This window comes from Lissotriton vulgaris, chromosome 5, assembly GCF_964263255.1.
Source record: "Lissotriton vulgaris chromosome 5, aLisVul1.2, whole genome shotgun sequence".
Taxonomy (NCBI): Eukaryota; Metazoa; Chordata; class Amphibia; order Caudata; family Salamandridae; genus Lissotriton; species Lissotriton vulgaris.
In genome coordinates this window covers 11,383,620-11,397,584 of record NC_141693.1, presented here as the reverse complement: position 1 = coordinate 11,397,584, position 13,965 = coordinate 11,383,620, and the positions used below count along the sequence as shown (strand labels likewise).

Below are 13,965 nucleotides of genomic sequence, written 5' to 3'. Positions count from 1 at the left end.
AGTCTCTCTCTCGGGTGGATAGCCGGGGTTTACACTCATGTGTTTACACCATTTTCTGGATAGAATGTCTACCTTCTTATATGGCAATACTATATCTCTAGTTGTATTATGTTCACTAGTAACTCCGTCATGACTTCAAACAAAATAGTTGTAAACGGACAGCTGAAATTCCAGGAGCCTAGTCCCGACAGGTCGACGATTTCGAAGGGCTGGAAGAGGTCCCCCACTACACGGTGGAGGAGGGCACTGGACATTCCAGGAGCCTAGTCCCGACAGCTCGACGACTTCGGAGGGCTTGGAGTGGTCCCCCGCTACACGGCGGAGGAGGGCACTGGACATCGAATGCTGTCTTATTTAAGGCGCTTTGATAACCTATTCGGTTCAAGTTATTGAAATGTGCAACGTAACTGATTCTATGTAAACTGCTGTGTTAACATGTAACGAAACTTGTGCTATGTAAAGCGCTCTGATAACCTAATCGGTTCAAGTTCCCGCTATAGAAAACTCTAAAATAAATAAAATAAATAAAATAAAGTAAGTAAGTAAGTAATATTTTATTGCATATGGTTAATTAAAACTTTTACAAAGTTGAGTACAAAACAGTATTCGAACTAGCCTTGGTTAAAATGCATTTACACTCTTTAAAAAACAAGTTCTTTTAAAAAACAGTATTACATCGTCTGCGGCCTGAGCCTCTCCTTACATGTCAGTCCTTTCAACTAGGTCCGCACCATTTTTTCAGTTTTCTGGATTAGGAGGCTCGCCTTCTGTAAGAATTTGGAGGTCCTACAGGCCGTTTGCAACTGGAAGCTGTTCAGTGCTAACATAACGGCCGGCCTGCATGTTCTGATTTGATAAAAACTAAATATTTGTAATAGGTAGTAACGTCTCAGACTAGTCAGTGATGGACAAATGCACAGAATGTGAGTCAGTGTTTCTTCAGAACGGCCACATAGTCTGCATAGCGATGTTGGCCATGTTTGCTTCCATACTGGGGTCTGATCCTTTGTGATGTAGGTGCCCAGGCGTATGTGTAGTTGCATTTGTTGTGTGGACGGTGTTATATAGTTGACAAGGTATGGTTGTGGGGCACTTCTCTCATACGTGACTAGCACCGTCCAGTCATGTTTTTTCTTTGCGAGGGCGGCTTTGTCGACAATCATGGATTTTTGTTTTGCTGTACCGTTGGCTATTTTTTTGAAGGCCATGAAGGGGTGGTTTGTATTCCATGCCTCTCTCCCCCTGCAGGTACCCGACGGTCTACTAGCACCCGGAATCTTGGGAATGCCTACCTGCCGCATACTAGCTACCTGACCTTGCCCCCCCCACACACAGCCATCCATGGCCACTGGGACAATTTAAGGGGTATGCCCCAGGTCGACGCTAGCCGGCCTTCCTCCGCGACCCTGTTCCTGTCCTGGTTTTCTCTTACCTACTTTATGCCCTATCCCTCCCTGCTGGTCCACCCCAGGCTTGCTGATGCTGCAAGCCTAGACCTGTGGTCTTTAGTCTCTGGCCCTCCCTGAAGCCTGCCCTCGGCTTGGGTTTGTGTATTTCCCTTTTTCCCATCTGCCTTTCTACTCTTTCCCCTTTCGTCCCTTCCTCTCCTTTACACTCCCCCTATTGCACGGCCCCCCTCCCTCGAACATGTCCCATTAAACCCCCAGCTAGCTCCACTCCAAATGCGCTGTCCCTATGTTCTGTCCCTGTGGCCCGGGATCCGCTCCAAACCTCAGGGATGAAGATTTCTGACTCTGTGATGCATTTCCTGTATTGTGGCTTCCTTTTCACCGTCTGGACCGGTAGATGTACACAGTTGATGTGTAGTAATGCCATTGTATACACTGTACTGTTCCCTCTCCGTCCACCCCCCCCCACCCCCTGGTTTTGCTTTTTGATGTTCTTCTTTGGTTTTCAAAAAAAAAATGCAACACAAGAAAAATCAATCAGTGCCTAAGTACTCATGCCTTCCTTAACTTGTGGCCATAAATCTGACAAGAACACAGAGTCGACTGAAACACATAATCCTTAGAGCCAGCAATATCACTGGAACACGAAAACAGAATAAAAAGAACCGACTCGGAGAATAAAATCTGCAACTTGTGAAGGTTTGTCGGATTTCCTAATAAGGGTTCCAGTGCCTCAATCACAAACCCTGGAAGTAGATACAGATTGATAAGGAGGCTTTAGGAAGGCTCAGACATGTATGTATGTTGTTTGTGCGCAGTCGGAGGGCTTTGACACTTGCATTCTTTAGCAGTGATAGTCTCATTAAACCTGATCTAGATACTGTGGGCCTCATTTATGAGAAGCGACGCATCGCTGCAAGAAAACAGCGATGCGTCACTTTTCACTGTGACCTACCTGCGACACCAATGGTGCATCAGATTTACAGTATGACGCATCATGGCACAAGGAGTTACAGATACGTCAGTATTTCTGTGACGTATCTGTAGGCGCAAAAGTGCAGCATTGCTGGAGTGTGTCACAAAAGTGACGCAATTCAGGCAATGTGTACTTTCACATGGGCAAGTCCCATGTTGATAGTGCCTGCAGTCAGTCTTACGCCTGCTGTGAGTCAGGCGTCAGATATTGACGCATTAGCGTTCTAGAAATGGCGCAGTGAAATCTTATAGATTCGTGGATGGGATGTTACAATACTTGGCTTTGATTTCAGCGATGAGTTGTCTGCATGTAACTTAGAGGAGCTTCAGTAGTGAGAGATCATTGGGAGGATTCTGTTTGTCTTCCATTTTCTTGTATGTTGATGGAATGTTTGTTGTAGGAGAGATACGACACTGCCCCTTATTTGAAGGGGTAAGCAGTAGCAGTAGACATGGGTGCTGAGCTTGCTGTGCCGCAAGTCCTAACCGGTAAGGCTCAACATGGCCAAAACACATCTGGGGACACTTGTGTTCCCAATCAGAGATGAGAATGCCTAGCGATTCAGGTTGGAGAGGTCTTATAGGGGCAGGGCCAAAGCTGATTTTCCTGTGGTTGGTACGACCTAATAAAAATATATACAAACAAAAACTGTGGAATGGAATCCTATAAAATGATTTTCCATTAGTCAAAATGTATTCAAACATTCCCATCCATCTTATGATTGCCATCAGGTAACATCACCAGTCAGAGCCAATATGCAAAACTGCCTGTCAAAAACAACACAGCATGTGAGCGCCAACAGGTAACAAGGTCATTCAGAGCCATCAAGCAGCATGACCACTCAGGACCAGCACCTGAAAACACAGGCTGGCTGTCGAAGAGAATACCCCCACCCCGGCATGACAACCCCTCTTAGATATTGGAGATCAGAGCCCCTCTCCACACTACCAGCTAGAGCAGACCTTGGAGCAGAGGCGTCAACTGATATGGTATCTGAGACAATACTGCCTTTCAGATGCTATTAACGTCAAGACCCGCTCCTGTCCAGGGCTCTCTTACCATCAGAGCGCAGTGTCTTTCTGTTGAAGAAGCCAGCGAGCAGGACGAGGAGGCCAAGAATCAAGACCATCACTGAGATGCCAATCTTCACCTTCTGCTTCTGCGTCAGACCAGGAGCTGCAAGACAGGGTGGGCCATGAATGGGAGGGACCAAGGAAAGAAGTGGAAGGCCAGGGAGAAGAGCAGCAGGGGTCAGGGAGCAGAAGGAGTGGCACAAGGGTCGTAATACTGGAGGGACAGGAAGATCAAAGGAAAGCATTAAAGTAAGGCAGTGCAGGAGGCAATAAGAAAAAAGGTGGGCTGGAAGAGTACCAAAAGAGGAATAAGAGGGCAGAGAGAGGAAAACAAAACCAAAATAGAGGCATATGGAGGGCCAAGGAGATGAAAAACAGGTATAAGGACAAAGAAGGGTCAAAGAGAGAGGGCACAGGGAGAGGATGGATTTGTGGGGGTACAGTGGGCAGCATAAAGGTTGATAGGGTGGAGGGAACAGTGAGGCACAGGTAAATATGGATAGGGAGGAGAAGGAGTAGGAAGGAGTAACAGTAAGAAGGGGAGGAAGGTAAGGTAAGGAATGTGTAAGGACAAAATGAGATGAAAGAGAAGGGAGGGGACAGGGAAGTGATTGGAAAGGCAAAGGAAGAGAGTAGAGGCATAGGAGATGTATGGATTGAGTTATTGCGGAGCGTACATAGGGCATGAATGAAAGGAAGAGGAGTAAAGGTAGAGAATTGATGAAAGGAAGAGGGAAAGTAGACACGGAGCAGGAGAAGGGAAGGCGGAGAGGGCAAAGATAATCGATGAAAGAGAGATGAGGAGAACAGAATCATCAGTTTCAAGAGATCTTTTAGTAACATCTGAACTCCCCCAGCAATTGTGAGGAAAGATTTTTTTTACATCTTTCTCAATGATGATCTTAAAAAATCTAAGAAACTCTGTCGCTCCCTGGAAAAGGCCTGGAAAGAAGACCCAAACTCCAGCACCAGGGACGCCTTCAAAAACGCCACCCGCATACACCACCAACTGATCCGGACTGCCAAGAAAGCCGCATTCAAAGACCGACTAGACAACAACGCCCACAACAGCAAGGAACTATTCAACATCGTCAAAGAATTCACCAACCCCTCAGCCAACTCCAACGACATCACCCCCACGCAAGCCCTCTGCGACTCCCTAGCCTCATTCTTCCACAACAAAATTGCAGACATCCACAACAGCTTCGACCTCCAACCCGGAAACCATCCCACCCAATCTTCTGCCGTACCTGCACCCCCCTCGAACATCCTTAACAACTGGAACCCAATCTCCACCGAGGACACCATCCGCCTGATGAACTCCATCCACTCAGGATCCCCCACAGACCCATGTCCTCACCACATTTGCAACAAAGCAGACTCCATCATAGCACCACACCTCCGAGACGTCATCAACTGCTCCCTCAACTCCGCCACCTTCCCGGAAAACTGGAAACACGCCGAACTCAGCGCCCTTCTGAAAAAACCCACAGCGGATCCCACCGAACTCAAAAACTACCGCCCCATCTCGCTCCTTCCATTCCCGGCCAAAGTCATCGAGAAAGCCGTCAACAACCAGCTCGCCGCCTTCCTCGAAAGCAACAAATCCCTCGACTCCTCACAGTCCGGCTTCCGAGCCAAACACAGCATGGAGACCGCTCTCATCGCAGCAACAGACGACATTCGAACTCTACTAGACAACGGAGACACAGTCGCCCTCATCCTCCTAGACCTCTCCGCAGCCTTCGACACAGTCTGCCATAGCACTCTCCTACAGCGCCTCAACAACATCGGGATCCAAGGAAAAGCACTGGAATGGATCACCTCATTCCTCACCGGAAGAACCCAGAGAGTCCGCCTCCCACCTTTCAAGTCCGAGGCCACTGAAGTCATCTGCGGCGTACCCCAAGGTTCCTCACTCAGCCCCACCCTCTTCAACGTATACATGAGCCCCCTCGCAACCATCGCTCGCCAACACAACCTCAACATCATCTCCTATGCAGACGACACCCAACTGATCCTATCACTCACCAAAGACCCCAACACCGCCAAAACCAACCTACATGAAGGCATGAAAGAAGTAGCAGAGTGGATGAAGCACAGCCGTCTGAAACTGAACTCAGACAAAACTGAAGTCCTTATCTTAGGCACCTCCCCCTCCGCTTGGGACGACTCTTGGTGGCCAGAGGCCCTTGGAAAAGCACCCATCCCGACGGACCACGCACGCAACATGGGCGTCATCCTGGACTCCTCTCTCTCGATGAACAGACAAGTCAACGCAGTCTCATCTTCATGCTTCAACATCCTCCGCATGCTCAAAAAAACATTTCGCTGGATCCCCACCGAAACCAGAAAGACAGTCACCCATGCACTGGTTACAAGTCGCCTGGACTACGGAAACACCCTATACGCCGGTATCACCGCAAAACTCCAGAAAAAACTCCAACGCATCCAGAACGCTTCAGCCAGACTCATACTAGACATCCCACGCAAAGACCATATCTCTAGCCACCTGAAAAACCTCCACTGGCTCCCCGTCAATAAGAGGATCGCTTTCCGACTCCTAACTCACGCCCACAAGGCACTCTACGAACTTGGACCCGAATGCCTCAACACACGACTTTCCTTCTACGCCCCCTCCCGCCAGCTTCGATCTTCCAACCAAGCCCTTGCTACCATTCCTCGCATCAATAAAACCACCATGGGAGGCAGATCCTTCTCCTACCTCGCAGCTAAAACCTGGAACTCTCTCCCCACCCACCTACGTCTCACACAGAACCACCTAGCATTCAGAAAGCAACTTAAAACCTGGATATTCGACAAGTAACTCCCTTCCCCTCCTCAAGCGCCTTGAGACCCTCTGGGTATGTAGCGCGCTATATAAATTTCTGACTTGACTTGACTTGACTTGACTTTTCCTCATTTGCTTTGTAGCAGAGCTCCGGCCCAGCCTCCACAGAGCAATTGGAGAGGACCACTTGTAGTGGCTCCGCTAATGTAAATAAATGCACGGAGACAGTAGAAATGGTTTAACTGAATGTATTCATTTCTAAACTGATAGGGAGCGCGGAGCACGACTCTATTCACGGGGCTCCCACGTCTGCTTCGGCACCACTCCCCTACGCTCTTTCTGTCGCCTTCACGTCCCGTCAGTACGTCACGGGAAAGGCTAGAGCGCAACACCACCCCACCCTTATGGAAGGACATCCTTCATTAATCTGAAATACTGAACTGCATTTGCTGCCTCACTGGTGAGCTGTGTTTTTGTAGGATGAAGCCCTTGTTATATCTCTGTTTGTTTGCTGTTTGTCCTTCCCAGAGAGGCACCTGCAAAGCAATGTATCTGCAGTGCATTGATTACAATCACTGCTCTCTGAAAAGACGCCTCACACCTAGCCATCAGCACTTATTTTCTTGACCATATATTCCTGTGTGTGAATGGTGAATGGTGCCAAGACTGATAGACAGTCTCTAGAGGCGCTGGGATCTGTCTAAACACCATTTCACTTACAATCAAGCCTTGCACCCTACCCAAACCTTCCCAAACAGTAGGGAACGTGAGGATCATCTTTTATGCAAATCTCTTGTTTTCTCTCCAAGTCAATGCGTTTGCAAAGGTTGCACGATCATCCCTTGTATGTTGTACTATTGTGGCACCGCAAGGCCTCTGAGAGGCCAACGTGTAAATCAAATGTGATGTCGCTGTGCCAGGCAGTATCTCTCGATGTGGGGTAGGATGATGCCTCCCTTCAAAGTGGATGCATACAACTTAGAACCCTTCGACCTCTTCTTGTCTTCTCCCCATTTAAATTGAGAAATGGCACATGTCATATGTATGAGGAGAGGTGCAAGTGGTGAGAGAGGTAGCTACCAAATACAGTTAAACTTTGGTACCATACTTAACTTGACAATTTGAATGCTCCTGTACAAGGATGTTTGTAAGTGGGTCTACCTGTGGAAGTCCCTTTTCATCTTTTCAAAAATCTGTAATATATTGTCCCCCACCATATCATGCAGACTCTGTCTGATATAGATTCCTAGGTATTTCAGCTTATTATGTAACCATTTAGCTGGTAAGTCCCCCAGGGCTGCTCTATCAGTGGGAGGGGTTAAAGGTGGAGCTTCGCACAGTCCACTTATTTGTGTACCCCGACAAAGTAGAAAAGAAGTTAAATTGAGTCATTAGTGATGAGCCAGAGTCTGAGGTGTGAGATAGGGTCAAGAGAACGTCATCAACATAGTAGAATGTTTTGATTTACCCAGTCGTCATCGCTATCCCCTGAATGTGGTCATTGGCTTGGATGGCTATCCCCAAGGACTCCAAGGTCAGTAGGAACCACAAAGTAGAGAGGGGGGGGGCAGCCCTGTCTGGTATCGCTCTGTATGTGAAAGTATGGGGAGATGAAGCCACCACAGCTGACCGATGTTGTGGGGTTGCCCTACAGTCCCTTGGTAAGTGTAAGGAAATCATGTCTTAAGACCATTCAGTCCATTGTCTAAAACAAGTATCCCCATTCCACCCAATCAAAGTTCTTTTTGGCATCCAAGGAAAGAAGGACCTTGTCTCCGGATCGTTTTGCACTTGCCAGAGTATGTGGGAGAAGGTGATGATTGAACAAAATCACCCACATTAAGAGGAAGAACCTTGACACTCTTTTTATTGTCAACTCATACCTTTTGTTTACTCTGCACACATTCAGAATTAAACTTGACAATTTCCATTAGGGGATGGACATTGGACTCAGATTGTAACCATTTGCTCATCCATCCAGGCCTGAAACAAGTATTGGCCCTTCTACCCCTTAGAAGCTCAAACGGGGAAACCTTGGTAGATAAGTGGGGGTGGTCCTATAGAACCAAAGCAGGCTTTCTAAACACTTTATAACATCATGGTTACCACCCACTGCCCACTTAACACACTCACCGACCATCCAATTCATTCTTTCTACGAGAACATTTGTCTGTGGGGGATGGAGGGAACTTTTTAAATGTTTCACACCACTGGAAGTAAGGAAAAAATTGAATTCTTCACTAATGAATTGAGTTCCATTATCAGAGACAAGGAACTGAGGAAACCCTTCCTTCAGAAAAACTTCTTTCAAGAAAGCAATAACAGTAGTGGAGCTAGCTTCCTTGACAACCTTAATCTCAGGCCATTTAGATGCATAGTCCATCAAAACTAGAATGTACTTCTTACCCAGAGGTAATACCTCATATGGACCCATGATGTCAACTCCTACCTTTACCCAGGGACCAGAAGGATGTTCGATGGGTGAAAGGGGAGGAGTGGAAACCTTAAAGGTTTTCTCTGCCGAGCAGCAGACAGAACAATTTTCCACCAGCACACCAATCTCAGTACCCATGCTCGGCCACCAAAAGGCTTGATGAACCAGATTTTCAGTGAGAGTGACACCTAAATGTCCCTCCTGAGCTTTTTTGACAATGGTGGACCTAATAGAGTGAGAAGGTATAAGCTTGTCACATCACATCAGTATACCATCCTCTAAGGAGATTTCAGACTCAACTTTCCAATAGGGCTGCAAGAAAGGAGACAACCCCTTTTCTTTAGGCCAGCCTTCTTTGACTAATACACACACTTGTTGAAGAAGACTATCCTCTAACAAAGCTGCTCTCCAATCCTCTTGCGACCCAGCAGCCAGATCCGAGATGTCCATGGCAACCACAAAGCAATCTTCAGCATCATCCTCATACATTTCTTAAAACCCAGTACCTTCACATCCATCACTGTTTTGAGGGAAACGGGAAAGAAAATCTGGCCTACCATTCCTACCGCCAGGAATGTGTGAAACATCAAATTGGTATTGAAGCAATTTGCTAACCGTCCTTGTTATCCTGGGTGTGCAACACTTACTGGGAACTGAACCAAGGATGGAAACAAGAGGTTTGTGGTCTGTAACTAGTTTAAAACATCTTCCCCACACATATGGATGAACATTTTCAATAGCCCCATAAACAAGCAAGTAATTACTTTTCGATTACGGAATATTGGACCTCAATGTTCCTAAGCACCCTAGACGCAAAGGCAACAGTGTTTTCTCTGTCTCCACAATTTTGTGTGAGGATGGCACCTAAACCCACTTGACTAGCATCTGCAGCTATACAGCAGTGTAAATCAGGGTCAAATAGGGGGCGAGCCTCACTGTTCCTCAAAGAACACTTGACCACATTGAACGCACGATCCCACTCCACAGACCAAACAAATTTGACTCATAACTTGAGCATATTGCTGATGGGCCGAACAGTTGATGCATAATTAGGGATAAATCTTGAATAGTATTCAAACAAACCTAGCAAGGACTTGACGCAAGTCATGTCTTTGGGTACAGAAGCATTGGAATTGGCATCCATATTCCCTTGCCTAGGCTTAAAACCTTCATGTGATAGTAAATGACCAAGAAATTCAATATCTTTGCAAAGAAACTTACACTTTTCGGACTTAAGAACAAGACCATCTTTTTTTTTTAAACGTTGAGTACTTTTCGGAAGATGGTGTCATGTGAATCATTACCTTTGTTTAGATCAGCACATTATCCTGAATGACCAGCACTCCATCAACCTCCCTTAAAAGATTTTGCATGACCCTCTGGAACACCGACGCAGCGGAGGCAAGCCCATAAGGAATTCTTCGATATCGGAATGTTCCAAGAGGGGACACTAATGCCATGATAGAACGAGATTCGGGGTGTAGTTCAATCTGGTGAAATGCGCTAGCCAGATCCAACTTAGAGAATACTTGAGCACTTTTACACTCGTGAACAGATCGTTAATTCTAGGCAAAGGGTAGGAGTCAACCCAGATCTCTTTGTTAAGGGATCTGAGGTCGACATTCACGAGCAATTGTCCATCATGTTTGCGAGCCACAACTAAAGGTGACAACCATAGAGATGATTCTGTTAGTTTGATGATGCCCCTGTCACACAAGTCTTTGAGTTCTTTGTTGAGGTCATCTCCGATGCTAAATGGGACGCCTCTAAGTTTGTGCTTCATAGGAATAACACCATCTCTTACAATAATTACACATTTGAAACCTGATATTTTTCCAAGCGTATTACCAAAAGCAGAAGGAAATTCGATTTTCCATTTACTTCCCTCATCTTCACAGGTCACTCACTAGCATGACTTGCTCTTTAGTGCCTATTTTGAGTACCATCCCAAGCATTCCCTGGTGAAACCACCCGAGAATGTTGAGCCCCTTGACAGCAACGTAAATTTTCCCTCTGATCCTTCTATCTTTGAACATCAAAATATCTTCAATGAAACCTAATAATTCAATTTTGCGTCCCTCATAAGAGACAGGAGAGCTGTCAGGAGGAAGTAACTCTCTGCCACCCCATTTTCTGTGAACAATTTTTGAGTTATCATGGTAATCCTAGCACCAGAGTCAACTAATAGTTGGAGTTTTTTATCCCCAACAAGTATATCAACAATCGGGTCAACACATAGAGAAGGATTACCTGATACAGGTTCACTTAACACATCACTGTAGGACAAATCATCATGAACAACAGAAATGATCTCAGGGTCAGAGTCGTAGTCAGATTCTATAACACAAGCAACACTCTTTTTCTTAAATTTCGTCATGAGGCACACTTTAGCATAGTGACCCCCTTTTTTAAACAAAAATTACACATAACATTCGCATCCAGGCATCTACTCCTGATGGAGCAAGGATTCGCACGTAACGCGACTTGCTCTCTCATGAACCTCGCCTGAATCATAACTGTACTAACTCCGATTGTTTGTCGTTTTATTTGTATTTCCCCAACACACGGGTGTCCCTAGGAGGCTTGCCTATGTGTTTTTCATCATAATCAAGCTTGCACATTAATAAAATGGCCGCTTTGCAGAAATCCAGTCTGCGCATGCGTCGGTCATACCCATGTGATGTGACGCACTCGCAATCTGGAGGGAAAAAGTTCGCTCATGCGCAGTGGTGTTAAAATGGCCGCTTGTCACTAATCATGCTTCATGCTATCTTAAGCCGCTTTTGTATATGCATCTTTTCTGCACTAAACTCTTAACGCTATAAGTATTATGAAATAAGGGATTAAGAGTAGTTGGTCATGGTGTACAGTGTATTCATTTTATTCTGTGTTATTAATTTGTTTTCGCTTACTTTTCATGTACCGCGTAAATGAGGGCCTTGAAGTAGGGGATGGACTCCATTTTGAAGCTGACGTATCCCTCATCACGTGATCAAAGATCTGGGACGTGCAGCAATGGAACCTGACCAGATTGGCCATTGAAAAGGGGACTGTCCTTTCCCGGCGCACCTTTGCCCTTGAAGATGTGCTATTTTTATTCTAAAATGCGCAACAATGTTGCAAACCTTTTCTTCACTATTGTACTTTCCCACACGTAGGCCTGGGAACCAGGTGTTAGGGGGAGGGTAATGTCACGTGCAGTATAGGTGGTACCTATGATCTAACCACCTCCCTTGACCAATCAGAAGATGGGACTTTGTCATTTTGCAACATTTGTGGGTGGTCTTGGGGACTCAAAACTGTATATATAGCTTAGCTTAGCTTAGAGAAATTGTCCGACTTGTCCGAGTAGCAGACCTGTCACTGACCCTACGAACTCTATAGGTGCCTGATACAGAGTGCTGCGGAGCATTCTGCCTGAAACTTTCCACAAACTCCAAGGGGTGGAAATTAGTCCTAAGTGCTAAGCGAAGCACTTTGCTGGGAGATTCGAAAACCCAATCGGGGTTATTGGCGGATTCCGTGCAGAAGAGGGGGTAACGCTGGCGTTGCATCCGAACCTGTGAGGGGTTGGTCGTGCCTTGGTGAACCCAGTCCAGACCCAGACCTGAGGGGTATCCTGTCCTGACTGTCCATGAGCTGTACCTGCTCACCTTCTGGTATTTCCTGAATCCTTGAGGGTCCTTGTCCCGTTCTTTCCCAACTGACCCGTGGCCAGGGTTAGTCCTCATTCTCACCTAGGTAAATATTGACATAGGTGTCTGTCTAGACTATAACCCTCAACTTTTCCTCCTCTGATTAAAGCAATCTTGCCTGCGATATTCTCCATGTCTCTTTTGAATATAATTTCATGCAATTGATATTTAGTAAATGTTCCACTTTTACCCTTCCTTTAGGACATTGTTGAACCCAACTGTCTAACTAGATTGTTCCTCTTATTCCTTTCCCCTTAGTATGGTTGCCGTGAAGTTAGAAAGATAGCATAAGGTTTAGGAATTAGTATAAAGGTATTAGGCCACACATTAGGTTTTTCTCACGTCCTTGCCCTAGTTTAAACTATATTAGTTAATATGTTTATTGTGATTCATGCCCTATAGTGTTCCCTTTTACTCTATGATACTCACGTTAATTCAGAGTTACATTCTGGTTCTAATATTGATCATTGATGTATTGCTTTGCATCTGCCTCCTTGTAATGGCATTTTCGTTCTAAACTATTACTATATAAAACTCTTAAAACCCATCAAGGTGTCTGTGGTCATTACACTTTAAAGTGATATTAAAGGTATTAAAAGTGTAGAATAGAATTTTCTCCCTTTTAGGAAAACCCTTATCACCTATCCACTGCTAGCTCCTGATCTGTCAGGAGTAATGTGCCTGTGGTAAGTCAGGTACATGAATAGTAAGTGGTGTAAGAGTCACCCACTCGATTACTCATAGAGCGTGTAAGAGGTTTCACCCGGTTCATTGCAAAACGCTGTTATCGTATGCACGCCAGGGCCCAGTGCGTGGAAAATTTGGTAATCTAAGTGAGCCGGGTGACCCGCGCGCTCTATCAGTAATTTCTGGTTAGCAGAGGAATGGTTAGGACTAGTAAGATAGGTAGATAAGATAGTTAGAAAAGAAACCGTGAAAAATAAATGTGCTGCTAAAATTGTTTTTTTAATATTGATTGTGTTACTTAATATTTTATTGCAAAAGAAATCGATTTCAAAATTGTTTTAAATGATTTATATATGTACTGCTGCTAAATATTATATGTTTTGTTAACCAATTGTATGTGATTGTTGAGTGTTGTCTGAAATCCCCGGGGAAGTATAAACGGATGGTGAGTAGAATCCATCGCGTTCAGAGGTCATTTGTAGGGAGGAAAGGTTAGTGCATGGTTCAAGTGGAACTGGAAGCGCTAATTAGGTCTTTTTCGGAAAACTGTATGAATGACAGTAACGGGACTGCTGATAGAAACCTTGGTCTGATATCACCTAGTAAGGGTCACACTAAGGGAGTAATAGAGTCATCGGAGCTTGTATGATAGCAAAGGGAAACGCTGACGAACCCCAGGCTTAGTATATATCCCGGAAAGAAGTGGATGAGACTGGGTAATAGCAGGTTTTCTAATGCTTGCGTGAGGGTAGGCAAGAGAAGTCTATCCGAAGTGTATGAAAAGTAGACAGAAGTGGTTTACTTGCAGTAAGAGAAGAACTTTCTATCTCTTTAGAACACTCCTACACAATGGCGAATGTTACACGTTGCTGACTAAAATTCATATTAGAACCTTAGAGA

General features: G+C 45.4%; 1 protein-coding gene across 1 annotated transcript in view; it reads right to left on the bottom strand.

Annotated features, from left to right (window-relative positions):
- LOC147709986 (class II histocompatibility antigen, M beta 1 chain-like) overlaps window positions 1-13,965 on the bottom strand; it is a 224,576-nt gene that overhangs the window by 13,752 nt on the left and 196,859 nt on the right. Inside the window, exon 4 of the mRNA XM_086919915.1 lies at window positions 3,445-3,561. Coding sequence (XP_086776041.1) covers window positions 3,445-3,561 — 117 coding nt within the window. The remainder of the gene's footprint in view (window positions 1-3,444; window positions 3,562-13,965) is intronic.